Source organism: Manis javanica, chromosome 11 (assembly GCF_040802235.1).
Source record: "Manis javanica isolate MJ-LG chromosome 11, MJ_LKY, whole genome shotgun sequence".
NCBI classification, from domain to species: domain Eukaryota; kingdom Metazoa; phylum Chordata; class Mammalia; order Pholidota; family Manidae; genus Manis; species Manis javanica.
In genome coordinates, this window is record NC_133166.1 from 68,981,412 (window position 1) to 69,006,425 (window position 25,014).

Consider the following 25,014-nt stretch of genomic DNA (forward strand, 5'->3'; position numbering starts at 1 on the left):
TTAAAGGCCATTCGCGGGCATGTGATTCTCATCTAATGACTATACAAATCAGCTGGGGCTTTTGTCCAGAGGAGGAGCCTGCACCTATAAGCTCCACCCGAGAAGCTCAAGTTGGGTAGAAACGGCGGAAACAAACATCCCCATTCAGAGGCCCCTGGAGGCTGGAGGGTGGGGACGGGCTTTGGGAGAAGTGCCAGGGGTGAAGTAGGTGCCTGTTTCCTCCTACCTGCCAGTGACGTCCTTAGGACTAGTCTTTCTTGTGTCACGGTCTGGACAGAAGGTGGAAACCCTGAGCTGCGTGCTCCCCGTAGTTTGCTCCCAGAAAAGCCTGGGCTTGGAGAAATGCTGAGTTACGGGGTGGGGGCACTTCCTCCAGGTCCGGACTCTGGAGTGGGTAAGACACTGAAGCAGAAGGCCCCAAGATGTGGGTCAGACCTTTCGGCTTTGTTTTCCTGTGTTACCCAGATGCAGACCTCGGAACTGATCCTTAAGGTCGTTTGTATCCTTTCCCTCCTCCCCCCGCACGTTTACGTCTCAGCACTCGTCCAGAACCTTCTCCCTCTCACTAGCCACAATTACTTATTTTCTTCCCCCTTAAGCCCTCTCCCACCACACCACTGGAGCGTCAACACAGACCTAACCTTCCTCCATATTCCTCCCTGTTCTCGCCGCCTCACTCCCAACCAAGAGAAAGCCCCGCCCTTCCCTCCTCCCTCCCCACCCCAGTCTGTCACACAGGAACATCACCATACAGCAGTTCAGGCTGTGGTTCGCAGGAAGCAGTGGCTTTTTGATTCGTCCTAGTTCCCGGCTCAGCCTGGGAGGATCTAACACCAGCGTTCACGTGAAGGGGGAACCAAGGACTGTGAGGCGCTGGGTGGTCCCCAGCCCTGAAGCCCTGCCAGCCTGACATGGGTACGTGTGAGGACCGTCCCTGGGGAAGGCCTGAGGGATGCCTGCCTCCCTCCAGGCTGACTCAGCAGGGGTGGGGCCTAACCTTTGCTCTTCTTGGAGTGAAGGAGGGGAAAGGGACTGCAGGGGCGCAGGGCTCAGCTGGCGATGCTGCCGGCCAAGGAAGGGATCGTGAGCGTTGGCAAACTTCAGTTCCAAGGAGGAGCCCGAGAGTCTGCACCTCAGGTCGGGGCTCTTCTCACCTCATCTCACCCCTCCTTCCCCAGCCCCTTGCTCCCCCCGATTTAGGCTGCTGAGATCCAAGTAAGATTTTACATGTAAAATTTAATGCTGACCTCCCCTGCAAAAGTAAAGTCCACTTTTGGTCTCGTTGGAGGGTTTTTAAGGTGCCTCTCCTCCCCCTATTTTCTTCCAGGCCTTTTAAGTCCCTGTCTCCTCTCCTCCCCCATCTTGACCCACCACCAGGTGGGGGCTGCACTAAGCAGCTGCTTCCTGTTGCCTCAGAGGTTGCTGCAAGGGTTGGTGGTGGTTGGTAGAAAACTAAGCTAGAGTGAAGCCAATTCTCACGGCCCCACAACAGCCCCCTGAGGGGGTTTCTGTTGGCGGCCCCCCACGCTTCAGTCACTGAGGACACTGGATGAGAGGCAGGATTGAGGTTCAAAGGCCCAGGAAGTCTTTGCCCTCGTGGCTTCCTGATTGCGGAGGCTTTAAACTTGGGGGAAGGAGTCCGTGCCTTTCCACAGTTACAGGGATGGGACCCCTGGGGGCGGAGCGTCAGATCCTAGTCCCGGAGAGCAGAAGCAAGGGAACCTGGTTCACCTAGTAGGGCCGTTGTGCGTTACCCCCAGCAGGCTCGGGCTTGAGTTCCCTTTCCCGCACCCTCACTCCTTTCTCGCTGCCTGCCCGGCCCTCCTTTGTGAAGAGATTTTTGCGGTGCCCCGGGAGCGCGGGCAGAGTTCTCCGTCCTCCAGTTCGGAACCACCACCATCCCCCACTTCACAGCAGAAGTTTTCTCTCTTCCTGGGATCGGTTCTCTCCTCCATCTGGGATCCTTACTGGGTCTGGCTCCTAGGAGACGCCACCCGCTTTCCCTTCCCCCACCGGATTCTTCGCGACCGCCTAGCCGAGTGCTCGGGATTCCGCGGAAGCTCCTGCCCCTTTAAGACTCCCCCTGCTGGCCCGGGTCTGGGGGAGGGGGTGCCGCACCCGCCGCGGCCACCTGCGCCGCCGCCGCCGACCACGGAGCGGCCCTGCTCCAGTGAGGCTCGGCGTCCCCAAGCGTGCCGCCCTGCGAGCCCTTCCGAGGCCGCGGCTGTCTGGGACAAGGTTCTGACCCTCCGCCTCCGGAGCTGCCCTTTCTCTCTCCCCCGCACTACCTACTCGCTGGTTCCTCCCTTGTTCTCTGCAACCGGAATCCAGAGGCTTCTTAAGCCTCTCGGCCGCTCTCCCGGGTACCCCCACCACTCTGGACTCAGGATTCCTCCTCCCCCGCGACTTCCTCGCCAGAAAAGTCTCCGCGGTCTCGGTTTCGCCTCTTCCCCTCTGGAACCACAGCTTTTCCCACGCCATCCTAACCTCCAATGGGAGGGGGAATAACCTCCACCCCAACTGCTGTCCTTCCTGTAGTAAAGGGGGTTGGGGGAGGGGGTTGCATGGACCAGTCACTTTCGGACCGTGTTCTCTTTAACCCTTCAAGTTCAACCAAGTAGCATCTAAAGCTTTTCTGTAGCTCTCACCCACCTCACCTCTCCCGGAGCTGAGGGTCCGACCTCACCTGCCAACCAGCCCAGGTAGGAAAGGCCCTCTTTTTGGGCCTGGGGTTGGCGGGGCTAGGGTAGGAACGCCATTACCCCAGAGTCAGGGGATTGGGGGAGCACCCCTAGAATCTTGTGATTCTGGGCTTAAAGGGCTGTTGGGAGATGTTGGTTGAGGGGCCCTGACAAAATCTCTAAGGCTAGTGGGTGGTGGGGAAGGTGAGGGAAGCCCAGCTTTTTCTATTCAGATGCAAAGGGAGTCCCCACCCCTAAGGAAATAAGGGTTTTCTCAGTCCTTTCTAGAGACCACCCTGGAGAAGTTTATTGGAGAATTTGAAATAGTACTTACTGTGCCTGAATCTGAGGGGGAACATATCAACTTGGAGAGTAAAAGAGGAGGGGTTACGGTCCTTCTGGTGTGTTATAGGAGGATCTTTTGCACAAACCTGGAGAGGGAGGGACCAGTTGGAATGGTTAAAGGGTTGAGGGCCATCTCCCTACTAGACCTCATTAACGCTACGAACCATCAGCCAGTGAGGGGTATAGGGAGTTCTTTAATAATTCTCCCTCCCTCCGAGCCCAACTGTGCCCCTTCTCTGTCTGGCTCTTACGGTTCTCTCATACCCCAACCCCCGACGATGAGGAGACAGGGTGTCTAGATTTGCTTCAGAGTCCTCTGAGTCATGTCCCATGGTCTGGGAGGGCGCTGAGGGGAGGACAAGGGTGGTGTTTGGGGTTGAATTCCAGGCGAATCTGGAGGTGGAGAAAGAGGGAGGTAAAAAGATGCAAGAGAAACCCCTCCTCTCCCCTTTCTCTTTCGCCTCCCTTCTCCAGCCATCTGGCTCCAAATTGTAGCCAGGCACTGTGGCGGCTGACCCCAGTCAGGGCGGTGCGTCAGGAACACTTGGAGGGTGAGAAAGGGGGAGCAGGTGCTAATTTCTCTCTCCCTATTCTCTTCATTACCCGCCCACTGGTCTGGCTTGAGAGAGGTTGAGTAGTCCCTAGGTACCCTTCTCACAGGTTGCTGAAAAAATGACCATTTGCCCTTTCCCCTTTCTAGTAGCTTCCTGAAAGGAGACGGGATGGGTTACTGGCCACAACTGATTGGATTGCGGAATGTTTGGGGACTTGTAGGGTCAGTCTGCCCCCTGTCGTCTGGAGTGGGGGAGAAGCCTAGAGAACCCAGCTGTTGGACATATTGACACCCCACCCTCCTCCTTCCTCAAAGAGCAAGAAGATTCTCCAATCAGATGAGGAGGGGTCTCACTGAAGGAGGAAGGTGAATGTAGTCTTCTTGCACCAGTCTTTTCTAATCCCAGGTGGCCCTCCTATCCAAGATACCTCTGCCCGACCGCTCCTGGCTCGGATTGCCCGGGCGACAAGGCCTGGGGCTTAGAAGGGGTGGGTGCAGTCCGTGGGGCACAGGAACAACCGGCTCTTCCGAAGCGGGGGGGGGGGGGGAAATGTTGGGGGGGAAGGGGCGTGGCATGCCCATCCGGCTGGCTCAGGCCCCTCCCCTGCCTCCGGTCTCCGCAGCCGGCCCAGCGATAGGGCCCAGGTGGTAGGAAGAGTCTCCGTCGTCTTGCCTTGGGAAAAGGGAAGAGAAAAAGGATACCAGCGCTCTCCCGGCCCTTTAGGGAGCCGCTTTCATGTCTTGAGTTCTCTTCTTCACCTGTTTTATTTTTTGTTTGGAAGATTTTGAGGGGGGTGTTTTCCTTAGCAGAAATTTGCTGGATCCCTGCCTTCTCCTGAGTGTGGCCCGTTTACTCAGGGACTTGGCGTTCAGCAGGCTGTTGGGAGTCCTTATTTTTTCTCCATGGCAACTAACTATAAATCTGCTATTTAGGGTAGAAGGGCTTTGAATTTTACCTGTCTACTCCTTCCCCTCTGGTAATCTACTTTTCTCAGGAGAGGGAGAGAAACCCTCCTAACCCTCTTAGCTTCCTCTCTGGCTCACACACTTTGAGGCTTGGCTCGCTCCCTTCTTAGCCTCTCTGAGCCATTTGTAGTAGGGAGTAGTAGAGTCTGTACCCATAAATTTCCTCTGTGGGTTAAGGAAATCCAGTCTAAACTGATGTATTTGGTCCTGCCTTGTCCCCACCCAGTTTTCAGATCTTCCTCCCCAAACCTGGAGAGGAAAATGTATTTGTTCCCCACTCCCCCCAACTCTCACCCCCCAACCCCCTCCCCTGGCAACCTGCCGGAGTTTCCTTATCCCCATTCTGTTCCTCCTCCAGAATATTAAGCGTGAGTTTTGCAGTTTACGCAATTGTTTCTAGAACTGCGTTGCACTGAATTGAATGGGAATTATCATGAAGACTGCAGTCTGTTGAGCTGCAAGGAAAAGAAACCTGGTTCCTAGTCACAGTTTTCCACTGTTTGACCTTGAACAAGTCCGTTAACCATTCTGGGCCTTAATTTCTTCATCTGCCAAACAAGAGAGTGTTGAATAAATAACATTATATAACATAAATAAATTCTGACATTATGAATTCTAACGTCTATATGACGCTATGCCCCATGCTGGGGCCCTAAGATACTTGAGACAATAGCCAAACTAGTCCTCTGCTGGATTTTTCTTTTCCTGTTACCAGAAGGTTTTACATAATAATAATGCCCTGTAGGAAAATGTACTGGAATTATAGGATAGGTGGACATTTGGGGCATGTTATTTGCTGGTCAGTTTTCCCCCTCATCCCCATTCCCTCTGACTAGGTTTAGGGCTAGACTCGTTCTTGCCTGTCTGGTCCCAGAGCTGAGCTTACTTTTCCTACGCACAGGCACCTTCTCCACCCCCAGGGCCATGCAGATGTTGCCCAGAAAGTGTTGATCCAGGCAGGACCAGGTTGTTCCCACGGGACTGAGGTGAGTGGGCAGCAGTCGGGGCAAGCTCTTGCCTTCCTGCACCCCTTTATGAACTCTTCTGACCTTTGTGCTTCTACACTTCCACTTTTTCACTACCCAGCCTGGGAAGTACCTGCCCCCAAATTATCACTCAGTCATACAAAGCGCACGCTCGGGCACGCACACACGCCCCCTTGGGGGAGTGGCACGTGCCTTGGTCTCAGAAATTCGGTCCAGTCTTTTAAGCTAACCTTGGGACCAACGGTTTCCTTTCAGTTTACTCAGTGTAAAGCAGGTCTACCGCCCACAGAGACACCGTGCAGCGGGAGCTGCCTGGTACGCCGCGGCGCTAGGACCCAGATCCGGGTCGGGGAGTGAGCATGCCGGCGCTAGGACCCGCTGGCGGGGCAGCGCAGGGCGGTGCTCCCTCGGCCTCAACTTCCCCGCCCCCTCCGGCTTCGGCTCACTCCTCCCCCGCCGGCCATGTTGGCTCTGCTTGGGCCCCGCGGTTGAGCCGCGTCCCCCTTCCCCCTCCCGGACCCCAGACCCCTCTCCGTCGCGACCTCCTCCCCTCCTGACGCCCGGAGGCCATGTGAGCCGCCGGTCCCCTGGGGACAGACAAGCCCCGAGCCTGGCTGGACACCGCCGCCTCAGGTCTGTGGAGTCTGTGGCTGGGGGCTGAGGGGAGCGAGCCCCGCTCTCGTCCCCAGGCTTCCCTCCGGGAACAGAACCTCGGAGCCTCCGTGCAGTTAGGAGCCCCGGGCGAGGTTCTTGCCCCAGGGTCGTCGGAGAAGAGGGCTGGCGGGTCTGCTGCAGAGCCCGGGGGGGCGGCGGGGGCGGCCGCGGCGCAGCAGCCGCCCGCTTGGGGAAGTCTCCGGTAGGACCGCGGACGGAATCCCCGGGGGACTCACCTCTTCGCGTGGGGGTGGGGATCACGCGAGTGCGGGGCGTGCGGAGGGGGTTCCCTGGGCGGGTTAGATACCTTGTTTGTGGGGTTTGGGCTGCGCTGAGTGGAAGCTAGAAGGGGTTCCCGGGGGTCTCGCGGGGGCAGGGGGTCGTAAGTTCTCTTGAGCGTGACCCGCGGAGAGCGCCTTGCTGGAATATTGCTGTGCTTGGCTTGGGGCCCTCGAGTTCCGGGAAAATTCCTCACTCCAGGGTTGGGGGTTGATAGGGCTGAAGATGGGGCGTCCGGCTTTGAGCTGGTCTTAGGCACTGAAGGGAAGAAGAGGGATCCCCCTCCCTTTCCAAGGAGGATCCCTCACTAAAGGGATCCCCATTTCCGTGGCTAAAAAGATGGTCCCGCGTCATTCCTTTCTTTCCTGATGTTCCCAATTTTCAGGGGAACGCAATGTTAATAGCAGTCATTCTTTGTAGGATTTATTGGAGTGAGAGATTTGCATCCTTCGGGGGGCGATGAGGGGATAGTTTCCACCTTCATCTGTGCACAAACAGCCCCTCCCCCAAGCCTCCCGCAGGAAGTGGCCGGGAAATGGCAGCTGTGCGTTTGCTGCTGCGTCTCTTATTTTGAAATGTCCATTTTAATCAGATTTGGTTTCATTTTGTGAGGCCTTCTGGGCAGCTTAGATCCTGCCAACTGTGTGGTCTAAGAGTCCTTTCGTTCGACTTCTTTTTTTTTTTTTGTAAACTTAATTTGTCAACTGGAAGTAGTCAACTGCAGTTGACTCACTGATCCTGATCCCCACTCTAGAGCATCTCTTGTCTCCCTGTCTGGATTTTTTTCCCCTTGAGCTAGAGGTCATAGAGAAGCAAACTCAGTCGTCCACCAGCAGGGCTACATTTTTTTATTTTATTTTATTTTATTTTATTTTATTTTATTTTATTTTATTTTATTTTATTTTATTTTTATTTTGGTATCACTAATATATAATTACATGAGCAACATTGTGGTTACGAGATTCACCCCATTATCAAGTCCCCACCACATACCCCATTATAGTCACTGTCCATCAGCATAGTAAAATGCTAGGGTTACATTTTAAATACAAGTAATGCAAATTCCATCAGCATAGAGAGCTACCAGGAACACTTGGAACCTTTTGTGGCTTTCGGGGATCCTGCTTAAGGGGATCCATATTTACTCTGAAGTATGACAGTTTCTGTATTGCAGAGCACCTGAACAAGTAAGTTTGTGAGGTGAAGGGTAAACTGACAGGCACAGAAGAGGAAGGCATGGGGAAGATAAGAGTGTGGTTGGATTTCTGTGTTGTGGTGGGGGCTGGCTTGCAGGTCCTCACTGAAGATTCTAGCCTAAGGATAGTCACTGTGGGAAGCCTGCTGATGACCTAGGGTGCTGGAGGGTTTACCTTCTGTATAATCAATTAGGAGAGTTAGCTGTCATATAACTCACTCCTCAGTCCATAACAAATACCTTCTCTAGTACCCTTCTTGGAGAATGGTAAGCTTTTTCTCCCGTTTGTGCGAAGTCATGTGCCCAGATTTTCTCTTTCTCCCACCTGGTAACTACAGGAGATTTCTATAGCATACAGTGGTTGTACTCTGTGCCCAAGCACTTTGTAGGACACTGGATTTGGTTAGAGATGAGTCAGCCAGAGGATTTCATATTCTGAGGAATAAGTATTGAGATCATTTAGACTATATTGAAAACTGCTTAAGCCTGACACACAATTTTTTCAATATTTTCCAGTCACAAACCTCTGACTTGAATTGTAGATTGCTAGATTAAAGATCCAGAGTAAGAGTCTGTGTGTACAAGTATGTAGCATCACTGTTAAGAAACACCATTGCTCTTCTTACTGGGGTGTGGGATGATGTTCTGGAGGTAGTAGAAACAAGTCCAGCGTCATTGTTGCTTTGCTTGCCCCTCAGCTTGATTATTGGGTCCTTTGAGTTACTTTCCAATAGGGTTGATTTGACATTGATTTTAAGTTCCCCTTTCTTCAACCTTTGTTTACCTAAATTGGAACCCGACAGTATAATAAATTAACTTTCCCGGTTGGGGGTTAAAATAGTAAAGACAGGGGAAAGACCCTTTTTTTTTCTTTGAATTGTTTTAAAGAAATAGAAATTGATCTTGAGAAAGTAGATATTGACTTCATTTGATACATTAATAGAAATGAAGCAAACCTTTCATAGTCTTCTTATAAAATGGATGTATTTTCTATCAGAATAAGTAGATTTCTTTGTTGACTTTTTTTCTTTCTCTTCCTAAAGGAAGAAATTTGAGGTATACAGAGAACTACATGGGCTGATGTCAGAGCCAGTCAGGAATCTAGAAATGCCCTGAGAGACCTATCTAGCAGCTCTGTGGCTCAGGAACCAGAGGGTTGGAGTGGGGGTGCTTTGTCCTGCTGCTGTGGGCCTTTATTGTCACCTCTAAAGAGGCCTGCTATATTCTTTTTTCTTAATTAAGGTATTGATACACAGTCTTAGGAAGGTTTCGCATGCTGCTATATTCTTTTACCATTAAAATGGCACTGGAGTTAGTCCAAAAGCTGGTGTGATGTTTGACCTTGTATAAAATGTGTGCAGTGCAATAATGCCAGAGTTTTTAAGTTCTAGTATATAGAGTGAAGTAAGTATAAAACTTGAGATATTTCCTGGGGCAGATAATCTGTTTCTTGGGATATGGATGTCCTCATACACCTCATAGCCCAAGGTTAATTCTTTGTCAGCATTGTTGCACATGGGTCAAACAGACAGTTTTTCACCAGCTTGTCGATCTGCATAATTTTGAAATTTATTAAATTCTGGAAAACAAAACTGTCTTTGAAGAACTCTAGAGATTGTTCTTGGATTGGGTCACTGGCAGTGTGTTACTGTTACTTAGTGTTTTGTCCTCCTAGTTACAGAGAATAGTCAAGGCAGCATTTTACAGACTAAAAGCATAATGTAACTTTACCAAAAATTCATCAACAACTAAAATATGAGGGTTCTTAACAGACAAAGTGGTTTCACTAGTTGGTCTCCAAGACTGGAGTCTCCATAGCTGCCTCACTTAAGTGCTTAACCTGCCTGCTCAGCTCAAGGATTTTGGAGGAGGGAGATATCTTGAAGGGAAGGGTGGAGTCCTTAACTGTTAGAGCTGAAATTGTGAGAAACAATCAGAATTGAAAGAGGGAAATAACCTTTTATGAACTCTCGAATGTGGCTTTTAATGTCCTGCAATTTCAGAGGCATTTCCAGTCCTCTGACAGTGAAGTGACCAGATCTGTGGCAGAAAACCTAGTGAGACTGTTACATGGTTAATTAACATGTCACCAAGTATTTAAAAACCTGTGTACCTTGAGTGTTGAGTTAAATCAAGCAGAATATTTTACTAATTTAGAGCTTAAGTTTATTGCCTTGTTAAATTCTCAGCTCTTCAGTTTCCAGGCCTTAGTTAGTTTCTGCAGGGAACAGCTATCTAAAATATATTAAGATTCAGGACCCTTCTTTCCTGTAGGAATTATGAAGAGTAAAGCTGAATTTTTTTGTTCTTTGAGAATAGTAGGAGCAGAAACCACATCCTTTATTGGATGAGTGAGCTGACAGTGGCAGGAAAGATAGATATATTCGTTTCCTCAGTCTGAGTGTTGGGCAGATAGTTCTTTTGGTTCTCTTAGTACTTAGCACTAAATCAGGTGCTGGAGATCCGGTGGTAGAACTTAATGTCTGACTGGTACTGTAGAACCTACATAGTTCAGAAGAAATAAGGACAGAGAGCAGCCATCTTTGTGTTCTCCTAAACACCTGGGTGTGGCAGTTGTCTGTGAGTAGACCTCTTAGTATCATCTCTCTCATCATCTTCCTGCTTCACTGCCCTGACTAGGAAAGGGCATCAGAGGAAGGACATTTTGAGAGATTGAGCCTCAGTCAGTACATGCTGTAATCTGACAGAGTTTCCAGGGAAGACTTGTTACCAGGGCTGTCAGAATGAGCCATCCTCACTGGAAAGAAGCGTGTTAATTTTGTGGTTTGGCACTTTAAAACTCTGTTGGCAGAGGAAGGCAGCTTAGTCAAAAAAAGGGTTTTTAGATATTAAAGTCAAAGCATTCTTATTTGCTGCATCAGGAACTGGGAGTAGTAAAAACTTTTGGAACTTCTCCAGGTTGTGGGATAGGAATGGGGAATGGGGCAACTTTGTGTCTTGTCTTTCTGCTATAGCGTTAGAGTTCTTCAGAGGTCTGAGTGTTAGGACTGGTCAGGGCACTTGCAACAGTGTTGAAATCTGTAATATTTATTTCAACACTTTGTGCATTGTCGGCCTTTTTTGGTTAAAACTGTGTTACAGGGCATAGAGTAGTTATTCTTCAGTTGTGACTGAGAGAATAGCAGCCTGTTCAGCCATGTGGCAGGGCTGTACTGCTTCAAGCCTACCTTAATAAATGAAGCATAGAAGCTCTTAAGAGATCCATGTACATACTACTGGAACTGGGATGAGTGCTGGCATGGTTATACTTCCTGATCCTAAGAGCTGTCTGCTGCTATGGGGTTTGGGCACTGTTTTTCTTTTTTCATCTGGGCAGAATCCTATTAGTTCACAGGGAGACGTGCTCCTTTTCTTTACTATTCTCCTTACTACCTCTAGATGAGAGGACATAATTTACCTTCAGGCTTTATTGTGAAAAGCATCTTGGGCAGGAAGGTTAAAATGAAATAATTCTAGGTTTATTGCTGAGAGTCACTGTCTCCATTTTCTTTGCATTTCCATACTGTGATCCCATATTTCAGTGATATCTGAAATCAGGAGTCAATTTGCATATAGGGAGTTTTGATGGTAGGATCATCCCTAGTTTTGTAGTATCTCCATAAATTTTAAATTATATTCACATTATATTTTGACCTTTTGGATCTGATTATCTTTTTGGGAACTAAGCAGTCTTTATTTTTTGTCTTATTATATTTGTTTATTATATATATATTTGTTTACTTATTATATAGTTAACATTTCTTGAGTGCTTGCTGCGTGTTAGATGGCTGTGCTAAGGCCTTTATATAGATATTCTCATTTAATCCTCACAAGGGCTGAACGTGGGCACTAGAATTTTTATTACTGACACTGAGACTCAGCAACGTTAAGTAACTTGTCTAGGGTCGCCCAGCTAGTGATGGTAGAGCTGGGATTTGAACCTGGAGCCCACTACGTTGTGTTGATTTCACTGCACAACACAAAAAGCATTTTATGAAAGAAATATACACCCCTATGTTTATCGCAGCACTATTTACAATAGCCAATATGGAAGCAACCTAAGTGTCCATCAGCAGATGAATGGATAAAGAGGATGCGGTACATATACACAGTGGAATATTATTCAGCCACAAGAAAGAAACATCCTACCGTTTCCAACAACAAGGATGGAGCTAGAGGGTATTATGTTCAGTGAAATACATCAGGCAAAAAAAGACAAACACCAAATGATTTCCCTCATTTGTGGAGTATAACAAAGCAAAACTGAAGGAACAAAATACAGCACACTCTCTCAGACTCCAAGAAGGGACTAGTGGTGACCAAAGGGGAGGGGGAAGGGTGGGGGAGGGTGGGTGGGGAGGGAGGGAGAAGGGGATTGTGGGGTATCATGATTGGTGCACATGGTGTGTGTGGGGTCACAGGAAACAGTGTGGCTCAGATAAGACAAATAGGGGACTCTGTGCCATCTTACTACACTGATGGACAATGACTGCAATGGGGTATGGGGAGGGACACAATAATAAGGGTGAATGTAATAACCACATTGTTTTTCTTGTGAAACCTTCATAAGAGTGTATATCAATGATACCTTAATAAAAAACAAAGTATTTTATGTTTCTAGGAAACTTGTAAATGAAGTGATTGTGTCCTGATGACCCTGCAGTAGAGGCTAGTGGGGAAACAGACCTCAGGTACTAGTTAACTTTCCACTCCTTTTACTTCCCTGAATTTTGTGAGCCATATATTTATTCTTATTCATATGTAATATATGAAACGGAAATTCTGTGCTTTCCCAGAGTAGCAGAGAGGAGGAGGTCACTGGTTTCCTCATGGATTCAAATAGAAATGAAGAAATGAACTGTGGGCCATCATTGAGTGGGAAGATGTAGTCTGGTGCAGGTAGGAGAGGGTGTGTTGTTACATGCACACACCAGGGGAGTTGAGGTGGGGATCAGATTAGATTGGTTCTCCAGGCATAGTAAATATTTCTAGGACTTACAAAATGAATTACTTTGAATGTCTTTTTAGCTCTATGATGTAAGCTTTGGAAGGAACCTAACCTAGAGGTTTAGGGAATGAACTTCCCCTTAGTGATTTTACTTTTGAAGGCTCATGATGCTTAGTTTCAGACCCCTTATTGCTAAGAAGTGGCCTGTAGAAAACTGCAGAGAGACCCTTAGGTTGTCTCTGGAGAGTCCCAGTTCCTTTCTTTTTTATTTTTTTTATTATGGTATCATTAATACACAATCACATGAGCAACATTGTGGTTACTAGATTCCCCCCATTATCAAGTCCCCACCACATACCCCAACACAGTCACTGTCCATCAGCATAGTAAGATGCTGTAGAGTCACTGCTTGTCTTCTCTGTGCTATACTGCCTTCCCTGTGCTCACCCTGCATTATGTGTACTAACCCTAATGCCCCTTAATCCCTTTATCCCTCTCTTCCCCCCTATCCTCCCCAGTCCCTTTCCCTTTGGTAAATGTTAGTTCATTCTGGGTTCTGTGATTCTGCTGCTGTTTTGTTCCTTCAGTTTTGCTTTGTTGTTATATTCCACAGATGAGTGAAATCATTTGGTACTTGTCTTTCTCCGCCTGGCTTATTTCACTAAGCATAATACCCTCTAGCTCCATCCATGTTGTTGCAAATGGATTTGTTTTCTTTGGATGGCTGAATAATATTCCATTGTGTATATGTACCACATCTTCTTTATCCATTCATCTACTGATGGACACTTAGGTTGCTTCCATTTTTTGGCTATAGTAAATAGTACTGCAAAAAACATAGGGGTTCATATGTCTTTTTGAAACTGGGCTCCTGCATTCTTAGGGTAAATGTGTAGGAGTGGAATTCCTGGGTCAAATGGTATTTCTGTTTTTAGTTTTTTGAGGAACCTCCATACTGCTTTCCACAATAGTTGAACTAATTTTACATTCCCACCAGCAGTGTAGGAGGGTTCCCCTTTCTCCACATCCTCACCAGCATTTGTTGTTTGTCTTTTGGATGTTGGCCATCCTAACTGGTGTGAGGTGGTATCTCATAGTGGTTTTAATTTGCATTTCTCTTATGATTAACAATGTGGAGCATCTTTTCATGTATCTGTTGGCCATCTGAATTTCTTCTTTGGAGAAGTGTCTGTTCAGATCCTCTGTCTATTTTTTAATCGGATTATTTGCTTTTTGTTTGTTGAGGCACGTGAGCTCTTTATATATTTTAGATGTCAACCCCTTATTGGATATGTCATTTATGAATATATTCTCCCATAATGTAGGATGCCTTTTTGTTCTATTGATGGTGTCCTTTGCTGTACAGAAGCTTTTTAGTTTGATATAGTCCCACTTGTTCATTTTTGCTTTTGTTTCCCTTGCCCAGGGAGATATGCTCATGTTTATATTCGAGAGTTTTGCCTATGTTTTCTTGTAAGAGTTTAATGGTTTCGTGACTTACATTCAGGTCTTTGATCCATTTCGAGTTTACTTTTGTGTGTGGAGTTAGACAGTAACCCAGTTTCATTCTCAAGTCCCCATTTCTTAACTGATTCATGGTTGGTTTAGGTCTACTGCTTATTTTAGAGTGAAGATGGGAGGGCTGAATGAGAAATCAGTACTAAAATCTTTTTTTCCCTTAAATCAGTAAACTACAAACTACTTTTATTTGATATTTTTTAAAATTTCAGTTAAAATTACTGAAAGTAGAGACAATTAGGGTATTTAGCCTGGAAAAAATCTTACAATATCATGCTATTTACTGTACAGGGTTTATATTTCATGCTCAGAATTAGGTTAGACTCATGCACTTGGCAGTGTCTGATTTTCATTATCTAGCATGTTCAGGAACATGGCTCTTGCAAACCTTGGGCAGTGGTAATATATTTATTCTTTCTTTAAAAAGCTTTTATTTCTGGTTCTTTTTAAAAAGAGGTTATTGAAAACATCACCTGGGTCTGCTTATTGCCTCATCTTGGGAACTTGTTAGAGAAATCTTTCTACCTAAATTCTTTTGCTTCTCTTCAAAACATAGTAACACAGGGACTTGCTTTTTCTGTATTAAGACAGAGCATGTTTCTCAGATAATCAAATTAGTATGCAGTAGGACATCATAAGTATCTGATTATGTAAGACTTTACCAATAATGCTGGCTTTTGCTTCCTATCTTTCTTTCCTCTTCTCTTTGCTCTGTCAGAGTTAAATTTGTTCTGACCAAGGGCTTCGCTTCTCATCACCCTGAGTGTTGTACACCTTGTATTCAGGAGAGGGTGAAAAGCTTTTAACCCTTCTACCCCCACAGTGAGCTACTGCACTTCACAGATTTACTGGCCAGCTGTTTCTCCTTGACTCTTTACATCTAAGCCACAAAACCAGAACACTAGGAAGTAACCATAGTAAGTACAACACAGTAATATTCCTTGGGACACCCTCTTAATTAATCAGTCTTCCATCTTTGACGTTTGTCTGAGCTGTGTCCTTAGAGAGCATGGTATTTCCCATGGAAAAGGGCTAGAAAAAGTGTTGCTGGATAATGCAAGTTTTGCCATTATTTTACCTTTCCTGAAATGTATTTTCCTTTTCAAATCCCTTTCCTAAGGTAACTATACTATCTTCTTCAGATGATAGGATGTGGAAATTGAGTATAATAATAGAGCAGAATATATATCAAATATGCTATTGCTGCCAACAGCCCCATCTCCATGACTTCCTGTCAGAAAGATGGCTTTGAGAACCTTCTGTGGATCCTGGTAGTGGGACTCTGGCCTTACCTTGAGAGAAGAAAGCCACAAAGGATGGAAAATGTTAAATTTTAGATAATAGAGGGCTAGTGTCTAACCTGGAGAAGGATAAACTGGGCTGGGAGTTAAGGGTAAACTGGCCTTACCCAGGGAGAGATTCCTCCAGGCTTTGTATCTTGGTTTTTCTCACTATTTTTATCTTTACAAGGCTGACTTTTTTTTTTTTTTTTTTTTTTTTTTTTTTTTTTTTAACTTTAAAAAATTGTTTAATTTTTCTTCATTTGATTTCTTTTATAGTTGATTTTTTTTTTTTTTTTTTTTTTTTTTTTTTTTTTTGAGAGGGCATCTCTCATATTTATTGATCAAATGGTTGTTAACAACAATAAAATTCAGTATAGGGGGGTCAATGCTCAATGTACAATCATTAATCCATCTCAAGCCTAATTCTCGTCAGTCTCCAATCTTCTGAAGCATAACGAACAAGTTCTTACATGGTGAACGAATTCTTACAGAGTGAATAAATTCTTACATGGTGAACAGTACAAGGGCAGTCATCACAGAAACTTTCGGTTTTGATCATGCAATATGACCTATAAACCATCAGGTCAAATATGAATATTCATTTGATTTTTGTACTTGATTTATATGTTGATCCCACATTTCTCCTATTATTATTATTATTTTTATTTTTAATAAAATGCTGAAGTGGTAGGTAGATGCAAGATAAAGGTAGAAAACATAGTTTAGTGCTGTAAGAAGGCAAATGTAGATGATCAGATGATCAGGTGTGTGCCTATGGACTAAGTATTAATCCAGGCTAGACAAGGGCAGCAAGACATCCACGGATGCAGAAGATTTCTCTCAAAGCAGGGGGGGTGAGGTTCTGAGCCTCACCTCTGTTGATCCCCAAATTCTCACCTGATGGCCCCCCTGCGACTGTGCCTGTCTTAGGTTGTTCCTCCCTTGAGGAATCTTACCCGTCTCTGGCTAACCAGTCATCTTCCGGGGCCATACAGGGAAATGTAAAGTTGGTAAGTGAGAGAGAAGCCATATTGTTTGCAAAGGTTAGCTTTTTACTTCTTTGCAGATTTATGCCCTGTGGCTTCTATGCCCAGCACTTGTCTCGAGGTATCTTTACCACCTGGAGGAATTATGATACTCGGTAAATTCGATATGAGGCACGAATTCTATTTAAAGTTTGTAATTAGGAAGGAAGAAGAAAAGCTATAGATGTAGCATATGAAGGAAACTTGGGAGGATTGATTATTTCTTTGACATATCTTCTTGTATAGTACCTTAAGTATGTATAGGTTTTAAACTACTAACTAATTTGCACACACATATTGACATAATAGGAATACGGTGACATAAACAAAGCAAATCTATAATTACCAGCCATCTCCAGTGAAGCCAAGAAAACCATTTAGGCACCCTAGGCATTTGTGAAAATTTATCTATGATATGATGGATATTTTCCAACTGTACTTGAACCATCAGACAAATTAAAGCAGCCCATTTCTGGGATCTGTTCACATCCCATATGTTCTTTTAACCATAGATAGTCTATAGTCATGAGATTTTGGGGTGCTACAACTTGCACCCCTCCCAACTCCTGGTTGAGTTCCAACAGTACAGATCCAGTCAAATTCGTTGTCTCACTGTATGCACATGCCAGCCTAGACATCTCCCTCCTCCTTCTTATGGCAAGTCCAGGAGATGGTGGGCTGGATGCAGCCACAACCGCAGCATCGTCCGGATCCCTGTGGAGGCTTTTTGATGATCATCCCCCGGCACGAGTCCTCCAGAGAGTGCTGATGCCGGAAGCTCCTCCTCATATCGTATCTTAGTTCATTTTCTGGGTATCCAAGCTAGGCCTTGATCTTCTGCGTAGAAACAAACAGACCCTTTGCCCACACTTTGACATGCCCTCTATACCACTGTGCAGAACTCATTGGAGGTCAGCACACAGTAACTGCTTTTTTTTTTTTTTTTTTTAATTAAGAGAAAGGAATATTATCAGAAAAGAGTACCTCCATAGCTGATCATCTGACACCCTTTAAGTGATCAACACTAAGGATATTTAAAGCATGCGTTGATCTTTGATTTACCAATTGTTTTATCCTGTTAAGGAGTAATCCCCCTTTTCTTTCTTTCTTTCTTTTTTTTTTTTTTTTTTTAAATTTTTAATCTACACTTACCTGAAGAATACTATGTTTACTATGCTCTCCCCTATATCAGGTCCCCCCTAACAACCACATTACGGTTACTGTCCATCAGCTTAGCAAAATGTTGTAGAGTCACTACTTGTCCTCTCTGTGTTGTGCAGCCCACCCTCCCCTTTCTCCCTCCCCCCCATGCATGCTAATCTTAATACCCCCCTTCTTCTTCCCCCCCCTTATCCCTCCCTGCCCACCCATCCTCCCCAGTTCCTTTCCCTTTGGTACCTGTTAGTCCATTTTTGGGTTCTGTAATTCTGCTGCTGTTTTGTTCCTTCAGTTTTTCCTTTGTTCCTATACTCCTCAGATGAGTGAAATCATTTGGTATTTCTCTTTCTCCGCTTGGCTTATTTCACTGAGCATAATACTCTCCAGCTCCATCCATGTTGCTGCAAATGGTTGGATTTTTCCACTTCTTATGGCTGAGTAGTATTCCATTGTGTATATGTACCACATCTTCTTTATCCATTCATCTACAGATGGACATTTAGGTTGCTTCCAATTCTTGGCTATTGTAAATAGTGCTGCGATAAACATAGGAGTGCATCTGTCTTTCTCAAACTTGATTGCTGCGTTCTTAGGGTAAATTCCTAGGAGTGGAATTCCTGGGTCAAATGGTAGGTCTGTTTTGAGCATTTTGATGCACCTCCATACTGCTTTCCACAATGGTTGAACTAATTTACATTCCCACCAGCAGTGTAGGAGGGTTCCCCTTTCTCCACAGCCTCGCCAACATTTGTTGTTGTTTGTCTTTTGGATGGCAGCTATCCTTACTGGTGTGAGGTGATACCTCATTGTAGTTTTAATTTGCATTTCTCTGATAATTAGCGATGTGGAGCATCTTTTCATGTGTCTCTTGGCCATCTGTATTTCTTTTTTGGAGAACTTTCTGTTCAGTTCCTCTGCCCATTTTTTAATTGGGTTATTTGTTTTTTGTTTGTTGAGGCGTGTGAGCTCTTTATATATTCTGGACGTCAAGCCTTTATCAGATCTGTCATTTTCAAATATATTCTCCCATACTGTAGGGTTCCTTTTTGTTCTATTGATGGTGTCTTTCGCTGTACAGAAGCTTTTCAGCTTAATGTAGTCCCACTTGCTCATTTTTGCTGTTGTTTTCCTTGCCCGGGGAGATATGTTCAAGAAGAGATCACTCATGTTTATGTCTAAGAGGTTTTTGCCTATGTTTTTTTCCAAGAGTTTAATGGTTTCGTGACTTACATTCAGGTCTTTGATCCATTTTGAGTTTACCTTTGTATATGGGGTTAGACAATGGTCCAGTTTCATTCTCCTACATGTAGCTGTCCAGTTTTGCCAGCACCATCTGTTGAAGAGACTGTCATTTTGCCATTGTATGTCCATGGCTCCTTTATCAAATATTAATTGACCATATATGTTTGGGTTAATTTCTGGGGTCTCTAATCTGTTCCACTGGTCTGTGGCTCTGTTCTTGTGCCAGTACCAAATTGTCTTGATTACTATGGCTTTGTAGTAGAGCTTGAAGTTGGGGAGTGAGATCCCCCCTACTTTATTCTTCTTTTTCAGGATTGCTTTGGCTATTCGGGGTCTTTGGTGTTTCCATATGAATTTTTGAATTATTTGTTCCAATTCATTGAAGAATGTTGCTGGTAATTTGAGAGGGATTGCATCAAATTTGTATATTGCTTTCGGCAGGATGGCCATTTTGACGATATTAATTCTTCCTAGCCATGAGCATGGGATGAGTTTCCATTTATTAGTGTCCCCTTTAATTTCTCTTAAGAGTGACTTGTAGTTTTCAGAGTATAAGTCTTTCACTTCCTTGGTTAGGTTTATTCCTAGGTATTTTATTCTTTTTGATGCAATGGTGAATGGAATTGTTTTCCTGATTTCTCTTTCTATTGATTCGTTGTTAGTGTATAGGAAAGCTACAGATTTCTGTGTGTTGATTTTGTATCCTGCAACTTTGCTGTATTCCGATATCAGTTCTAGTAGTTTTGGAGTGGAGTCTTTAGGGTTTTTTATGTACAGTATCATATCATCTGCAAATAGTGACAGTTTAACTTCTTCTTTACCAATCTGGATTCCTTGTATTTCTTTGGTTTGTCTGATTGCCGTGGCTAGGACCTCCAGTACTATGTTAAATAACAGTGGGGAGAGTGGGCATCCCTGTCTGGTTCCCGATCTCAGTGGAAATGCTTTCAGCTTCTCGCTGTTCAGTATAATGCTGGCTGTGGGTTTATCATATATGGCCTTTATTATGTTGAGGTACTTGCCCTCTATTCCCATTTTGCTGAGAGTTTTTATCATGAATGGATGTTGAATTTTGTCAAATGCTTTTTCAGCATCTATGGAGATGATCATGTGGTTTTTGTCTTTCTTTTTGTTGATGTGGTGGATGATGTTGATGGATTTTCGAATGTTGTACCATCCTTGCATCCCTGGGATGAACCCCACTTGGTCATGGTGTATGATCCTTTTGATATACTGTTGAATTCTGTTTGCTAATATTTTATTGAGTATTTTTGCATCTACGTTCATCAGGGATATTGGTCTGTAATTTTCTTTTTTGGTGGGGTCTTTGCCTGGTTTTGGTATTAGGGTGATGTTGGCTTCATAGAATGAGTTTGGGAGTATTCCCTCTTCTTCTATTTTGTGGAACACTTTAAGGAGAATGGGTATTATGTCTTCTCTGTGTGTCTGATAAAATTCCGAGGTAAATCCGTCCGGCCCCGGGGTTTTGTTCTTGGGTAGTTTTTTGATTACTGTTTCAATTTCTTTGCTTGTAATTGGTTTGTTTAACTTTTGTGTTTCTTCCTTGGTCAGTCTTGGGAGGTTGTATTTTTCTAGGAAGTTGTCCATTTCTTCTAGGTTTTCCAGCTTGTTAGCATATAGGTTTTCATAGTAGTCTTTAATAATTCTTTGTATTTCTGTGGAGTCTGTCGTGATTTTTCCATTCTCATTTCTGATTATGTTGATTTGTGTTGACTCTCTTTTTCTCTTAATAAGTTGGGCTAGAGGCTTATCTATTTTGTTTATTTTCTCAAAGAACCAGCTCTTGGTTTCGTTGATTTTTGCTATTGTTTTATTCTTCTCAATTTTGTTTATTTCTTCTCTGATCTTTATTATGTCCCTCCTTCTGCTGACTTTAGGCCTCATTTGTTCTTCTTTTTCCAGTTTTAATAATTGTGATGTTAGACTATTCATTTGGGATTGTTCTTCCTTCTTCAAGTGTGCCTGGATTGCTATATACTTTCCTCTTAAGACTGCTTTCGCTGCATCCCACAGAAGTTGGGGCTTAGTGTTGTTGTTGTCATTTGTTTCTATATATTCCTTGATCTCTATTTTGATTTGTTCATTGATCCATTGATTATTTAGTAGCATGTTGTTAAGCCTCCATGTGTTTGTGAGCCTTTTTGTTTTCTTTGTAGAATTTATTTCTACTTTCATACCTTTGTGGTCTGAAAAATTGGTTGGTAGAATTTCAATATTGTGGAATTTACTGAGGCTCTTTTTGTGAGCTAGTATGTGGTCTATTCTGGAGAATGTTCCATGTGCACTTGAGAAGAATGTATATCCTGTTGCTTTTGGATGTAAAGTTCTATAGATGTCTATTAGGTCCATCTGTTCTAGTGTGTTGTTCAGTGCCTGTGTGTCTTTACTTATTTTCTGCCCGGTGGATCTATCCTTTGGGGTGAGTGGTGTGTTGAAGTCTCCTACAATGAATGCATTGCAGTCTATTTCCCTCTTTAGTTCTGTTAGTATTTGCTTCACATATGCTGGTGCTCCTGTATTGGGTGCATATATATTTAGAATGGTTATATCCTCTTGTTGGACTAAGCCCTTTATCATTATGTAGTGGCCTTCTTTATCTCTTGTTACTTTCTTTGTTTTGAAGTCTATTTTGTCTGATATTAGTACTGCAACCCCTGCTTTCTTCTCACTGTTGTTTGCCTGAAATATGTTTTTCCATCCCTTGACTTTTAGTCTATGCTTATCTTTGGGTTTAAGGTGAGTTTCTTGTAAGCAGCATATAGATGGGTCTTGCTTTTTTATCCATTCTATTACTCTATGTCTTTTGATTGGTGCATTAAGTCCATTTACATTTAGGGTGACTATTGAAAGATATGTACTTATTGCCATTGCAGGCTTTAGATTCGTGGTTACCAAAGGTTCAAGGTTAGCTTCTTTAGTATCTTACTGCCTAACTTAGCTCGCTTATTGAGCTGTTATATACACTGTCTGGAGAGTCTTTTCTTCTCTCCCTTCTTATTCCTCCTCCTCCCTTCTTCATATGTTGTGTGTTTTGTTCTGTGCTCTTTTTAGGGGTGCTCCCATCTAGAGCAGTCCCTGTAGGATGCCCTGTAGAGGTGGTTTGTGGGAAGCAAATTCCCTCAGCTTTTGCTTATCTGGGAATTGTTTGATCCCACCATCATATTTAAATGATAGTCGTGCTGGATACAGTATCCTTGGTTCAAGGCCCTTCTGTTTCATTGCATTAAGTATATCATGCCATTCTCTTCTGGCCTGTAGGGTTTCTGTTGAGAAGTCTGATGTTAGCCTGATTGGTTTTCCTTTATAGGTGACCTTTTTCTCTCTAGCTGCCTTTAAAACTCTTTCCTTGTCCTTGATCCTTGCCATTTTAATTATTATGTGTCTTGGTGTTGTCCTCCTTGGATCCTTTCTGTTGGGGGTTCTGTATAATTCCATGGTCTGTTCGATTATTTCCTCCCCCAGTTTGGGGAAGTTTTCAGCAATTATTTCTTCAAAGACACTTTCTATCCCTTTTCCTCTTTCTTCCTCTTCTGGTATCCCTATAATACGAATGTTTTTCCTTTTGTATTGGTCACATATTTCTCTTAGTGTTGTTTCATTCCTGGAGATCCTTTTATCTCTCTCTCTGTCAGCTTCTATACGTTCCTGTTCTCTGGCTTCTATTCCTTCAATGGCCTCTTGCATCTTATCCATTCTGCTTATAAATCCTTCCAGGGATTGTTTCACTTCTGTGATCTCTTTCCTGACATCTGTGATCTCCTTCCGGACTTCATCCCACTGCTCTTGCATTTTTCTCTGCATCTCATCCCACTGCTCTTGCATTTTTCTCTGCATCTCATCCCATTGCTCTTGCATTTTTTTCTGCATCTCTGTCAGCATGTTCATGATTTTTATTTTGAATTCTTTTTCAGGAGGACTAGTTAGGTCTGTCTCCTTCTCAGGTGTTGTCTCTGTGATCTTTGTCTGCCTGTAGTTTTGCCTTTTCATGGTGATAGAGATAGTCTGCAGAGCTGGTACAAGTGACCGCTGGAAGAGCTTCCCTTCTTGTTGGTTTGTAGCCTTTTCCTGGGAGAGTAGCGACCTCTAGTGGCTTGTGCTGGGCAGCTGTGCGCAGACAGGGCTTCTGCTTCCTGCCCAGTTGCTTTGGGGTTTATCTCCACTGTTGCTGTGGGCTTGGCCTGGCTGGGGCTGTTCCTCCAAAATGGTGGAGCCCCGTTAGAGGGGGAGCAGCCAGGAGACTATTTATCTCCGTAAGGGGCCTCTGTGCTCCCTGCTGCCCAGGGGGTTAGAGTGCCCAGAGATCCCCAGATTCCCTGCTTCTGGTCTAAGTGACCTGTCCTGCCCCTTTAAGATTTCCAAAATGCACTCTCCAAACCAAAACAACAACAGCAACAATGAGAGAGGGAACAGAAAGGAAAAAAAAAAGAAAAAACACGCGATTTTTTTTTTTTTTTTTTCCTCAGGTGCCGGTCCCAGGCACCCGCGCACTGGTCCTGCTGCCCTGTCTCCCTAGCACCAGGGTCCCTGTCCTTTCAAGGCTTCCAAAAAGCACCCACCCACCGGTCCCGCAGGGAAGGAACGCTCAATATTCTTGGTCCTCAGGCACTGGTCCCACGCACCCGCTCACCAGTCCCGCCGCCCTGCCTCCCTAGCACCGGGGTCCCTGTCCCTTCAAGGCTTCCAAAAAGCACTTGGCAAAAAGAGAGAAAAAAAAAGGGGAAAAACGCGCGATTTCTTCCGTCCTCAGGTGCTGGTCTCAGGCACCCACCCACCGGTCCCACAGGGAAAAATGCAGGATATTCTTTGTCCTCAGGTGCCGGTCCCAGGCACCCGCTCACCAGTCCCGCCACCCTGCCTCCCTAGCACCGGGGTCCCTGTCCCTTTTAGGCTTCCAAAAAGCACTCGCAGAAAAGAGAAAAAAAAAAGGGGAAAAACGCGCGATTTCCTCTGTCCTCAAGTGCCGGTCTCAGGCACCCGCCCACCGGTCCCGCAGGGAAAAACGGGGGATATTCTTTGTCCTCAGGCGCCGGTCCCAGCCACCCGCTCACCAGTCCCGCCACCGTGCCTCCCTAGCACTGGGGTCCCCGTCCCTTCAAGGCTTCCAAAAAGCGCTTGCCAAAAAGAGAAAAAAAAAAAAAGGGGAAAAACGCGCGACCTCCTCTGTCCTCAGGCACCGGTCTCAGGCACCCGCCCCCAGGTCTCGCAGGGAGAAACGCGGGATATTCTTTGTCCTCCGGCGCCGTTCCCAGGCACCTCCTCACCGGTCCCGCCACCCTGCCTCCCCAGCAACGGGGGCCCGTCCCTCTAAGGCTTCCAAAAAGCGCTCGCCAAAAAAAAAAAACTGCTCCGGTTTCTCTCCACCTGCCGGGAGCCGGGGGGAGGGGCGCTCGGGTCCCGCCGGGCTGGGGCTTGTATCTTACCCCCTTCACAAGGCGCTGGGTTCTTGCAGGTGTGGATGTGGTCTGGATGTTGTCCTGTGTCCTGTGGTCTCTATTTTAGGAAGATTTTTCTTTGTTATATTTTCATAGCTCTATGTGTTTTTGGGAGGAGATTTCCACTGCTCTACTCACGCCGCCATCTTGGCTCCCCCACAAGGCTGACTTTTAAAGACTATTTCTATAGGGCAATTGCCAGGTTAGGAGTACATTTCTTCCTCCTTTTTTTTACAGTCTCCCCATTACTTAGGTAGGAGAAGGGTAAGTAAGTGGAGGGGAGGGGGCATTCCCCTAGAAGATTCCAGTGACATTAACCTTGTTTAACTGCCAGTATTTTTTTCCCCTCTCTCTTCCCTCCCACAGAAATGGAGGCAAATGACCATTTTAACTTGACTGGCCTTCCCCCTGCACCTGCTGCCTCAGGACTGAAACCCTCTCCCTCCTCAGGGGAGGGCCTCTACACTAACGGGTCTCCCATGAACTTCTCCCAGCAAGGGAAAAGTGAGTGTGAGGGCCACATGGCCTGGGTGGGCAGTGGGCATCATTCCTTTAGAGCAGGAGCAGGTTGATGAGATACGATTTGCGCTCCCACCACCACCTACCCACCACCCCCCTGAGCTAGCTACCTCACCACAGCTCTCTTTCCCAACAGGTGGGGAGGGAGGAAGTGAATCCTCAGAACTCCAGCTACTAGAGAGAACTCAGGTTTTTAAGAACAAGTTCTA

At 45.3% G+C, this 25,014-nt stretch overlaps 1 protein-coding gene and 2 long non-coding RNA genes across 13 annotated transcripts in view; 1 reads left to right on the plus strand and 2 right to left on the minus strand.

Annotated features, from left to right (window-relative positions):
• Positions 1-25,014, minus strand: part of LOC118970647 (uncharacterized) — a 455,888-nt gene that overhangs the window by 43,469 nt on the left and 387,405 nt on the right. The gene's annotated exons all lie outside the window — the stretch shown is intronic.
• Positions 732-25,014, plus strand: part of BAZ2A (bromodomain adjacent to zinc finger domain 2A) — a 41,886-nt gene continuing 17,603 nt past the window's right edge. For 2 of the 11 annotated variants that reach the window (XM_017651939.3, XM_017651949.3), the window contains exons 1-2: positions 733-915; positions 24,653-24,790. In XM_017651939.3, the coding sequence (XP_017507428.2) occupies positions 912-915; positions 24,653-24,790 (142 nt within the window). In that variant the 5' untranslated portion in view covers positions 733-911. Of the gene's footprint in view, positions 916-997; positions 1,138-1,276; positions 2,703-3,726; positions 3,946-5,446; positions 5,532-5,969; positions 6,165-12,331; positions 12,351-24,652; positions 24,791-25,014 lie in introns of those variants that run through there. The other 9 variants (XM_017651942.3, XM_073216577.1, XM_017651941.3 and 6 more) reach the window with 9 other exon arrangements.
• Positions 3,262-7,594, minus strand: LOC118973508 (uncharacterized). Its single transcript, XR_012122708.1, has 3 exons — positions 6,493-7,594; positions 4,008-4,252; positions 3,262-3,419 (listed from the first exon to the last, which is right to left on the minus strand). It is a non-coding gene; the product is annotated as an uncharacterized lncRNA (long non-coding RNA).